Source organism: Phaenicophaeus curvirostris, chromosome 2 (genome assembly GCF_032191515.1).
Source record: "Phaenicophaeus curvirostris isolate KB17595 chromosome 2, BPBGC_Pcur_1.0, whole genome shotgun sequence".
Taxonomy (NCBI): Eukaryota; Metazoa; Chordata; class Aves; order Cuculiformes; family Cuculidae; genus Phaenicophaeus; species Phaenicophaeus curvirostris.
In genome coordinates this window covers 99927355-99939516 of record NC_091393.1, presented here as the reverse complement: position 1 = coordinate 99939516, position 12162 = coordinate 99927355, and the positions used below count along the sequence as shown (strand labels likewise).

Here is a 12162-nt window from a genome sequence, read left to right as displayed (position 1 = left end):
TCATTTAAACAAAGAATATGTAACGGAAGGTGAATTGCAGGATGAAGCTCATTTCTTTAAAAAGTACCAGCACACAACTTTTATTTTGTAATCGCAGTCTATAATTTTACGTTTTAAAGTCAAGTATTTTGGTGTCATTGCAGTGGGAAGGTTCTGTCATCTGGTCCTTCTGATACAGTACAGAGCTCAGCTTTTGGTGTGTGGTGAAAGCTGTACAACAGACATTAAGCTGGAGGTCCCGAGTTTTTAATTATTTTGTAACAGTGTATTGTGATACTTGTTCTAAGGATCTGGAAAAAGTGTTTCCTATTCCAGATTTTGTTCTTATCTGTACAAAATTTGTTGTATCTTCTTGCTCCATTGACTTAAAACATAGAAGGTTCTGTTTGCATCCTTCTTTATACAGCTAGATGGTCGGAGGGGACAGTTGGTCACTGCCATTTTGAAGAATATCAACAGAAGCACTATTTAGGAGTTCTGGAGAAATCCAAGACCTAGGAAACCCAAGAATTAGGAAATATTTTCAGTGGTGTTCCTCAGAAGGAATATGTAGAATTTTCTGAAGTGAATTGTGGCCTTTCTCCTCCAGGCCTTTAGTTTAGAAGATCTGTTGTAAAGGAAGATACCTGTTAACATTTCTGCATTTCCACTTTCATATGTTAAGTGTTTCTGTGCTAACTGTAGATAACTGTCTCTTAGTATAATAGTTCTTTTGGGAATCCATAGACTAAAGTCTTTCCCCCATAGAGAAGGGTCATGAGAAGTGGTGGTGCAGAGAACCCCATGCTTCATGTGCTGACAACCATACCAATATGCTTCAGACTTCACCTCAGTCTTTACATAGGTAATTTGCTCTTTATGCCCATTAAATCTGTAGGCCTTGACCTTCAGTAGAGATACCATCTTATACGATGTGTAAATAAGAGACAGCCAAAAACTCACACAGATCATAACTCTCAGTAACTATGGACTTAACTTGATTGGAGTAGTTTACTTAGAGATTAATACTGTTCCTCTATTTCCAGTCCTCAAAGTGATTAAGTCTTTTTCATGATGAAAATATATGTAATTTCTATTTTTGCTTTCTAAAATATGTTTAAAATACTTCATTTACTTTTGAGTTCTCACAAGTGTGTTCCTAATTGTTAGAATGTATTGTTTTTCAGATTTACACACAATAATCCTAAGTGAAAGTACTCATTTAAGATGATTGGTAAAGGTTTAAAGGTCTCAATGAATATGGAGGTGGAATCGCCATCTTATGGTAGTGCATTGCATAACAAAAGCATTGCAAATATAACAAGTTATTTATTCTGTTTAACAGGATCCCAAAATACTAACTGCACTTGAGGCTGTTGGAAAATCAGAAAATGAGTTGGAAGGACGGATAGTCTGTGTTTGCAGTGGCACAGATCTGGTGAACATCAGCTTCACTTTCATGGTAGCGGAAAACACAGAAATAGCCAAGGTATTTCACAATTAAACAGTGTGTGGGAGTTTTTTTTTAAAAAAAAAATAAAAAAAAAGAAGAGTTCCTCAGACATACTCAATTGTTTTTGTGTAAGTCACCTTGCTTGGCTGACTGAAATACCTGTTTTAATGTCTGCTGCCACACTCTGCAAAAGGACAACAAACATCCATTTGGAGCATTCTGTAATATGTCTGTGTGCCATGGTGAAAGGAAATTGTGACTTTATTAGCCTCTATGTGTGTGGTGATTAATTAAAAGTAGACACTGAGAGCATTAAATATAGGACACAACATTCCCTCAGCTGCTTAGTGTCTCTGTGTGGGGCTTGTGTAGCAGACTGTAACCATGATGCAGTGGATGTGTAACACACAGGGCTGCTGAAACTACTTTCATTTTCCTGGTTGGATGGAGTTCAGCTCTCCAAAATTTTGTTCAGCAATAACCTGATTGTACTGTGTGGTTCATATTATTTGAAAAGACAAAAACGGGAAACAAAATTCTCTACAGTTAAGGGGATTCCAGTGTACCCAGCTTCTTTTCTGTTTCCCGTTGACATGGAACAGTCCTAAGAAAAACAATGGTGCTTTTTTTACACATCATCTTTCCCGAGAGCTTTCGATAGCAGTTCACAATGCAATTTCTGTGGCTCCAAGATATGGTACTCAATCTATCTGCCATAAACTGCTCTGAGAAACTTGGTCCAGAGTACTGATAGTATGCTACTAGATTAGGTCCACAGTTTTGAGGGGTTTTGCATTACAGTACATGTTTTTTTTGCTTTTCTGATTGTACTTATGATGTATTATACTCTATTTTACCTGTGAGATAAATACTGAATAGTGATCAGTAACACACACCTGCTAAATCCTCTCCATTAATACTGAGTATCTGTTTGCTGGATGCAGCATCACTAAATCCCTTGGCAGATCTGGTTGATTTTTCATTGCTTTGATCCATATCTCTTCAAAACCTGGCAGTACCAAGTAAACTGCATGGTACTAGCAATACTTGTATAACTTATTTGGGTACACTACATTGATTTTGCTGTGCGTATTCTCATCAGGCTTTCAGGGAAGTAACGTGCCACAGGCAAAAAAAAAAAAAAAAACCCGACAAAGCCCCAAAACATTTAAGAAGCAAAGAAAAGGAGGTGCTGGCAGAATTCAGTTTTTTACTTAATCCAGCAATGTTATTCTGGGAAAAAACAATTGGAATTAAGTTTTTTAGCCATCTTAGATCTCAGTAAACTGTATGAAACTAATTGGTTTGTTAGGAGCATGTTGGCCAGTTGCGTAGGCTGTCAAAACAAGTGAGCTAATTATACCATCTGAAAGATCTACTGCTTCATTGATCACTAAAATGCTTACCAAAACTTGTGTGTAATACTGCAGTCAGCTTGTGAGTAGACTCTGAGAGGCCCACAAATGTGAGTGTCCTGCATTTGGGAGTTTTTCCACCAAAATATACATCCAGAACTTGTTGGCAGTTGTGATCCACTTGATCTGGTATGTTTGAGGCGCAAGGGAGAGGGTAAAGTAGATTTAATCAAAAACAATGTAGAACTTTCTGAGTTGCATCTAAAGCTGTGCCTTTGCTAGAGATATGGGTATATGGGAAGTTGTTTGGCCCATACTGTATCACCTTTTGTATTCGGTGAGTACATCAACTTGCTACTATACTTCTGTGCTAAAGCAAATATTTCTACGAGTTATCTGTGTGTAGAGCTTTTCCTATTTGATCTTCCTATTTTGTTCATGAGAAAGACCTCTTTCTTCTGGGATATAGTATATCTCCTCTACAAGAAGTGAGTCTTTACATGCTGTTAAGTAGCTGTGCAGGTACTACTGCACTTTAAAATAGGCCTTGATTTAATCCACATTCAAATGTGAAATGACAGAGGCAATAGTTTGGAGAAGGGCCAATGGTTGTAGCTTAAGCAGCCCAAATCTGTGTGATGCATCTGTAGTGGTTTCTGCTGTTTCCCCCATTGATATGATTAAGGCAAGCATTACTTGATGTGTAGATCTTTTTGGCACTTCCTCGGGTAAACTAAGGTCAGATTGATCGGCATCTGTGTAGGATACTTCAAAACAATGGAATTTGTTGACAGATCCAAATAGAAAAGCCAGAAGCTTTCAGCCCAGGAGGAGGACAAAAAGGTTTTCTGCTTCTCTAGATAATATTCTACCGTTGGACAAGAAGGAATCATTACTCACTGAAGGCTGGGTTATAATAGGACTTGGTAACTATGACAAAGAAGGAAATTAATTCAGGTTCTTGGCTTCTTCAGGCTGCCCATGTAAGGAGTGGCATTGGTGGGAAGCAGATGCTGCCAGGTGGATAGGATGGGGTGGCAGAGTGTGGGGGTAGTACCTTAGGGGTGCCCAAACTGTGCCAGGTGGGCATTTGCAGAGCTGCTGCCTGCTGTGAGCAGTGGTGAACCCTCCCCTTCAGGCAGGGCTTGTCACAGGCTGTCATCACCTCTGCAAAAGGGCAGCCCTACGTTCCTCTTGTGGCGATGTGCTCAGCAGGTCTGGCCAAGTCATTGCTGAGCTCCAAGTGTAGCTGTTCCAGGAACAAGAGTGTGTTTATTATCTCTCCACTTGCCTCCAAGCTCCAACTCTGGTATTTACATTTTGTCTACTTAAATTTTATTGATGTTTTCAGCTGAGAAATTGGTTTTCATTTCCACTCTTAAAACAAAACAACCACGAAATAGGGTGTACTCTGTCTCTGATTGCAAGCAGCTGTCATGGTCCACTCCTAAAGCAATTCTACGCTGGTAGTAGAAAGTGACTGTAAAAGGTGGAATTTAAAATCTAAAGTTTGGAATACTGATTAAATCAGTTTATATAAATTACTGTGAGCTAAAATTAAATCACGTACACATACATATTAGAGGTGTGAGCATATGTGTATATTTTTTACTTCCCAGGTGGACTTTCTGTGACCTAGTAATCTGATTATCTGCTTTCCTTAATCTAGGACATTTGAATAGACCAGTGAGTATTTTGGGGTGAATTTCCTTAGTGCAGAAGCAATGTACTGCTGATATGAGGCCTTAGTTGGGAAGGACCGTCTCTCCGGTTGATAGTTTATGTCCTTCTGCCAGAAAGTACTGTTCCTACTGCCCTGCTGACAGAGGACTTGCAGTGTACTGTATTAGGGGGATAACGCTTCTAATTCACTTCAAGGAAGAGCCATAGGGTTAAACTCACATTGCCCATTTAGGGGTGAACATACCAGTGTTCAGGGTAACCTGACACACCTCATTCTACTGACAGTAGGTAGGGATGGGAGTAGCCACCAGGAAGACAGTGGGAAGGAGGATGGAATAACTTTTTATACTGGCATAGCTGGATTTGATAGAAGATTTGCATTTTCTGCAGGTGTGTTACTCACTGAGACAATGAATCACGTATTAGTGGCTAACCTGTGAGGCACCAGAACAAACAGCATGTCCTTAAATGCTTTATTACTTGTATGTAATGTAGCGGCAAAATGCAAGCTTTATCATACAGCTAATATTATGGTGTTGAAGATTACTTCAGTTGAAAGCATTTCATTTTGACATTCCTAAACTTCTCGGCTTTTCAGTTGGAATAGTATTTTTCATTTTAAAACTTATTTCAGTTTGTTTAAAATGGTTAAATGGCCCACCATGTTTTTTATGAGATGAAGCACTTCAAGCTGATAATTTTTGTTGATTTTTCTGCTATATGGCTCTTCTTGACTTGCAAAAAAAAAGTTCTGTTTCAGTTGACCCTGATTTTTTTCCCATGAATCAAGCTATTAACTATTTGCTTGAATCATAGTTCTAGGAGGGCAACTAAAAGGCAGCAGAAGACTCCACAGTACTATCCCACAGTCACATTACAGAAAACTTCATAGCTTGGTTTGGTTCAGTGTTTGAAGGCAAAACTTTCCAAGAAACCTGCAGAGTGTACTTGAAGTCTAGAAGCCTGCTGCTGTCCTCTATGTCCCATTATGTTGGTATAGCATTAGTCTCATAGAACACATGATAAACATTTCTGAAGTATGACTGTCTTAAATATATGGCCACTACTTACATGTTCAGGTAGCCCTGTGCCAAGTATGTAATACTAAGTTCTCTAGAGAAGTCTTCCTGTCCTAGCCAGCCTGCAGTTTCTGTGATTCCAATGTACATGGTTTTCTGCTTTTTTGTGTTCTTTTGTGGCTGTACCACTGCGGAATTAGAAGTAAATTGAAAACTTAGCCCTGGTTCTCTGTAGCTAGGAGGTTGATTTCACTGTGTAAAGCTCCCCTGTGTTTCTCTTTGTTCGTATACAAAAGCAGCCAAAAACAGTCTTACAGCTGGTTTCAGGGTAGGCCCCTCCAATGCTGGAAAAGTCATTCCAGGATGGAAAGCTTTTTTGAAGGGGGGTAACAGTCTAAACGTCAGGCAACTCCCAGTACAGAGTGTTTGTGTGAGTCTCAGCTTTTCTGATGAAATACTTGAAAGCTGGAAAGAGTCATTTTTATCTTTGTAACAGGATTTTCATAGCAATATCCTGCAAGTGTGTGCTGCAGTTCGTTAGGTAGTGGATGTATTTTACACCATCACTAGTCTAGCTTCCTTGATCTTGTTGTCTTATGCATTAGAGGCACAGTAATTTTTATAGAACAGAAATTACTTGTGAGACATTGAGAGAAGAGGGACATCTACTGGTCACCACACTGCTGAGTGAGGGAAAGTACCAGGGAATCCTGCCCAGGCCATATCTGTCTTGGTAAGAATTGGGAAACATGGTTCTGTTCTCTGTGGGTTTTCTGAAACGTCCAGCTATAAAGCCCTTGACTGTTACAGCCAATCACAGGCACTGAATAACAGAATAAGAGGGCATTGCCTCCTTGCCTCCACAGATTTCCCCAATGCTTGAATTAAGTAGAATGCAACTGTGGAGAGATGATAATGAAAAAGTGAAGGAAAAGCCTCAAGAGGTCTGGATAATACTGACCTCATCTTTGAAGAAGCCATGAATGACCTTGTCTAGAATTTCATGAGCTGTAGGCTGTAGTGCTTTTTAGCCTTTCATAATTTCTGCCCTTTTTAACCCTTCTAAATGAAAGGTTGATGGCTGAAAGAGAGCTGAGAGGTCAAATTTATCTGTGTGCCCTGCCACTGCTGCCTGTGTTTCATTGGTGAACCCCAGCTAATGCAAGGACACTAAGTGCCTCAGAAGCATTTAAGTGCTACCAAAAAAGCTGAGGTTGATTCTTCGAAATTTTTTTCTTGCACCTCCTCCTCATTGAGATATTTGAACATGTTGGATCTTGTTAGAGAAAAACAACGGTCTGTTTATTCCAAACTGCAGTGTAGATTTTGGCTTCTTGTGTCAATCTAAGGGTCTGTGCTTAAGGCTTGGTTTCGTCTTTTGTTTTCTTTATTTTCATGGTGTTTGTTCCTCTAGGGTTAGATAGCAGGACCCAGATTTTTATATGAATCTGGAATAATTCTTGGTATATAGAATGACATTCAGGAGTTACATTGACAGATTAAAAGTACTGAGCTGTATTTTGAAAACTGGAAAAGGTTTAGCACTAGCATCAGTAAGAATCAAACATATCCTTTATTTCTATCAAAAACATTTTGTAACTCTGCTTTCTATAAAACCCGAGTGAAGCATTTCCCATCTACTTTATTTCAGAATTTCATCTTGTTATATGATTTTCCTTCTTTGGTGAGGTAGTGATTTTGAAGTCCTGAACACAAAAGAAGAAAATTGAGGATCTTCATTGCATCAGACAAGTGTGCATTAAATCTGGGAATGGTTTGTTGTTAGGAAAGCATTATATTGCCAACTTGACATTTGTCAGAGTATCCTGACTCTGGATATTTTGTGAATATCTGTGCCTTAAAAGTAACTATGAAAATAGTTGTTATTTGGAGACTATTCTGGCTCAGAAGGACAAAGAGCTTGAATGTGTCGCACTGAGCCTGTATATTAAATCAATGCATGAGGAAATTTTTTTGCGTTATGTAATTCTGCCTTTACATAGTATGTTTATAATGCAGAAGCAATTGTTTTTTCCCCCTTAGCCCTCTTATTCTTAGTTCATATGGGGCCAGCTGGTAACCATGGGGAATATCTGATGATATCTTCAGAAACTGCTGTGGCCCCAAACTAAAGTACAAGCAGCCAGATGCTGCATTGTATTGCAGCTGTGTGATGTGAAACAGATAGGCAAACGTGTCTCTCAAACTGACATATCTTGCCCAGGGAACAGCATGCCAGTGTAAAGATGGTTCATAGATGGATGGAGGCTCTTAGGTTACTCCCTTACTTGGTGCCAGCAGAGATGTGATGTTTTTGTGGCTTATCTGCATATGTCTGTAGTTCTGTGCTCTTCTGGTGAGAACTGGTGCAGTTTCTGATTTGCCATCTCTATTAGGAAAGGGAATCATCTCCGAAATAAAGTTTAGGGAGTCCTCTAAAATGGGAATCGTAAGGACAATTCCTGTGAAGAGATCACTTGGTAAGTGGTTAGTGTATTGATTTCTATCTCTTCTTGGGTTTTTTGGGTTTTTTTAAGCAGTGTTCCTTTTCAGTAGCTATTCTTGATGTATGGAAGTAGCTTCAGAACTGAGTACTGTGTAACCTTACTTGTAAATGTTAGATTTTGTTATATCTGATGTAGTTGCCATCCGTTGCCTTCAAATCAGAATGGATCTATGTGTATTTATTTCCTTTTGAAGTGATGACATTGCCAGCACTGCAGTAATGTTTTTTAGGAGAAAAAAAAGGGGGAGAGAAATGGGAGGGCAGACTATTAGTGGTGGGTTGTTTTCAAGCACAAAAACACACCAAAAGAAAAAAACCCAAATGCTAGCTTTTCTCCTAAGTCGGATTTCTATTTTCAAATGATTCTCAGATACACACTTATTCTGTGTGTATGGATATGTTATGCAGTACTTCTTAAAAAGGATAACTTGAAAATGGCTGCTTTTCCTAAAGCAAAATAGATTTATAAGGTCCATTTTTAATAAATGTCTGATTAACAATTTATTGGTTAAAAAAGGGTTAGTGATGTGCCTGTAACATGTCATGAGTACAAGGGCCTGCATGAGTGTGTTTGTCTGCTGAATTGACACCTTAGACCTTGATTTAGCCCATAGGGATTTGATGCCTGCAGTTTACAGATGACACCGAAGACCATAGTATTGCTCCAATACAATTGATGATTTTTTTTATCTGTTTCATGGAAGTATAGGACTCATTCATGAAAAGAAAAATATAGTAATCTGCATCTATTTGTAAGTGTCAAATGCTGGATCCTGCCCAAGTGACTTCAAGCTGCATGCACAGAATATTTGGCTGGAAGCAAGAAGCTTATTTATAAGGTTAATGTTAAGTGGTGGACCAAATCCTCTTTCAGTTCCACCATTGTAAATTATCTGTTGAGTAATCCTAATATTACAATGACATAATTGAGATTAAACTTGGCTTGCAGTACTGTCTTGTTGGTTTTTTTTTTCTTCCTATAGCTTTATCCTGCCAGGATTCTTGCAGAAATCAATGGGTGTTCTTGTTAGGGCCTAATCCTTAAGCTATTTCTATGCAATACTGCAAAGTCTAGGTGCAAGCTACAGTAGAAAAATACATCCATAAAAAGGAGTTAGATAAGTAAGTGTTGCAATGCTGCTGTTTGCTGAAAGTCATCCCAGTGATTACTGGGAATGTTTTACTTTTTGAGGATGAAAGCCAGAAAGCAAGAAAGACTTGAATATGTAACAGGGTGTTAGGAGAGATCAGCATCACAGAACAATTGTTTTGATGTGGTTTGCTCTATCTTATTAATATTTTGTTTCATTCCTTTTCTAAAACTAGACCAGTTAAATATGTCGTCGCATCCTTTATAATGTTGCTTAGTAATAGCTGATATTGCCCGGTGCAACTGGAAGGGAGGCATATGTTTATACAGGCTATAAATAGAAGGCATAATATATCAATCAATGAACTGCTTGCCTCTGCTAGAAAGAAACTGTTTTAACAGCACCTCTGATGCTACATGTAGTACTTGGAAGAATGGAAAGCACAATCACTTTGTTTAGTGAAGGATGAAATAGTAATGGGTAACATATGGCTGGATTTTTACATGGTGTTGCAGGCTGTGAAGTGAGCCGTTCCTCTCCTCAACTCAGGTTATTAAAATTATCGAAAGCTGCAGGGAATAAGACCCTCCTCCAATGACAAATTTTCCTACTTTTTCCCTCTTCAGTTTTCTTAATTTGGTGTTTCTGTTTTTTTCATGTTTTTCAGCAATGGGTAGAAGGACTTGGATCCATCATACATAACTTTAGAGCTAACAATGTCAGTCCAATGACATGTCTCAAAAAACAGTAAGTTACTTTCTTTCTTCCCCTTTCTCCTTTATTTTTCTGTCCTTGTATTTTCTTTCTTGGAATTTTTAAAAAGTATGTTTTGTTTTCCATAGTTCAACTTTTGCAATCAGGAAACAGTATATTAAAGAAAATTATGTTAGATTAGTTCAGGGTTTATCTTTCATTGTGACCAGAAAAGGTCACAAGTCTGTATCTGGTACCTGTCCGGAAGAAATTATAAGAGAATTCATAACTGTTCATTTGATTTATTGATGTGGTATGTTTTAATTATTGTCTGGTTTGTTCTTTCATTGCTGTCTTTCATGAGTCTTTCTTGTCTTCACACTTGTGTTAATTGAGACACTGATTCTTAAGGGCTGCTTTTTGCCTTTACAGTTACAGAACTGCTCTGCCTTATGCACTAAAAGGTTACAGAAAAATGTTTTTATTACAGAACAACTATTTGTTTGCACTCATTTCACAGATGCAGCAATAAGCTTAATCCCAATTTTAATAAACAGTGTTATAAAAATATTATATTCTTAATTTCAGCTGGATGAAGCTGGCCTTTCTAACAAATACAAATGGGAAAATTCCAGTTCGGAGGTAAGCACAATTAGGAATTCAAGTTTTCATCAGGTACTGATTGTATAATGTTAATCAAGTTCTGTATTTTAACAATGAAATATAATATCAATGTTATTAGTAATATATATGTAAATATAGGTTCAGAACTAGACATACCTAGCTGAGTTCCATACCTCCTTAGTAAACTAGGCAGGTCTTCTTTTTTCTTAGTCCATTGTAATGAAGATGGAATGCTTGTAATTGCTTTCAAAGTCACTTAGAGCTAAGAGCATTAGTTTTCTCAGCTTAAAACTCCTTAAACTCTGAGATGGATTTTTCAGTTGTAAAACTTTATAAGATACTTATCAAAAGAAGAATAAAAACTTGCAGACCAGTAAAGTCGAAGACAAAAAGGTATGTTTTAAAATGTAGCTCCTAGTAAAAGAGACAGATATAGCTCTGCCAAAAATACTTCTGCATTTATAGGAACCCCCAGGAGGATATTTGGTTTTCTCTACATGGTAAATTAATTTTGGGGTTAGTTGTTGTCAGTAACAGAAAAGCTGAAACGGTGTATTTCTTTCCATGCAGCTATTAACTATTACAAAGTGACTGATTTGCAGTCCTCTCTGGCTAGGCAGTAGTTTTCTCCCCTCGTGGTCGAGAAATTAATTCTTGCTGACGCATTGAACTTTTTTACTTCTAATACAGTATATGAAAACCACAGTTTTGGAGCATGCTGTTTTTTCATAAATAAAAACTATAGAAGGGAGCGAGAAGGAGGCCTTTGTAAGATAAAACTCACAACACTTTTTTTTTTTTTCAAGGAAGAAAGAGGATTTTGCATCTATAGAATCTGCAAAAAGACAAGGGTCCTGCCATGCTGCCTCCCAAGTTTCTTTTGTTTCATGACTCAAGTGACACCTTGGCAGTGTTAAGGCTGCTTCAGTGTATTAGCCGTTCAGCTTTCACATTGCCAAGCACTTGCTTATTTCTCAAACTTGAATTAAACTGCCATGAGGCACCTTCTGTGCAGAAGTCCTATGAGGAATATAAATTGAGGGGTAAAGGTGAGGGAAAAATACTGGGGGAACAAATTAATTTTCAAACTTTAGAGCTTTTTTGCATGTGTTTGAACATAGAGTATTTGTTCCTCAGTAGAAATATATAGTGTGCTAGCTTGTCTGAAACTGTTCCTGCCTTGAAATATTTTACCTCACATTTAGTGAGGCATAAATTCTCTGCATTGTGCTACAGCACACTGATTTACATATTCAGATGAGCCCGTGTATTGCTGAACTGAGTTCAGTCCACTGCTTCCAGTATATAAAATCTTCCTGCCAGATCTGCAGTTTCAATTTTAGAGGACTTAAATGGTCTCTTAAAATTGAATCATTTTTCTTAAAAATGTTTCTAGAGGGTGGCCTTTTTTTCAAATTTTTATTATTTCCAGGCTTGCATAAATTAATCTCTAGCAGCTTAATTTTCAGTATGAATTTCTAAAACTATCTACTATTACATACCGTGCAGAGGGAAGCTGAATCTTCTTTACATCTGGATGCTCCAAGGAATGTGCTGTGTTGGTGCAGGTGAAATGTGGCATCTTCTTGGGGTTTATCTAGGAAGCACTCTATCACCTGCTGAAAGGACTAGGAAAGATGTCAGGGAGAGGCTAGAGGAAAGATATAGAAGAGGATTATGAATGAAAGGGGAAAAAAAATCAATCTGCTCTGTAGACCTGCATTGGAAAAGAGGGTGAATTAGAGCCCTGATGGAGGAT

General features: G+C 38.0%; 1 protein-coding gene across 7 annotated transcripts in view; it reads left to right on the top strand.

Annotated features, from left to right (window-relative positions):
• PLCB4 (phospholipase C beta 4) overlaps nucleotides 1-12162 on the top strand; it is a 201430-nt gene that overhangs the window by 117246 nt on the left and 72022 nt on the right. For 6 of the 7 annotated variants that reach the window (XM_069850180.1, XM_069850178.1, XM_069850177.1 and 3 more), the window contains 3 exons: nucleotides 1325-1468; nucleotides 9754-9833; nucleotides 10368-10421. In XM_069850180.1, the coding sequence (XP_069706281.1) occupies nucleotides 1325-1468; nucleotides 9754-9833; nucleotides 10368-10421 (278 nt within the window). Of the gene's footprint in view, nucleotides 1-747; nucleotides 845-1324; nucleotides 1469-9753; nucleotides 9834-10367; nucleotides 10422-12162 lie in introns of all 7 variants that reach the window. The other variant, XM_069850181.1, reaches the window with a different exon arrangement.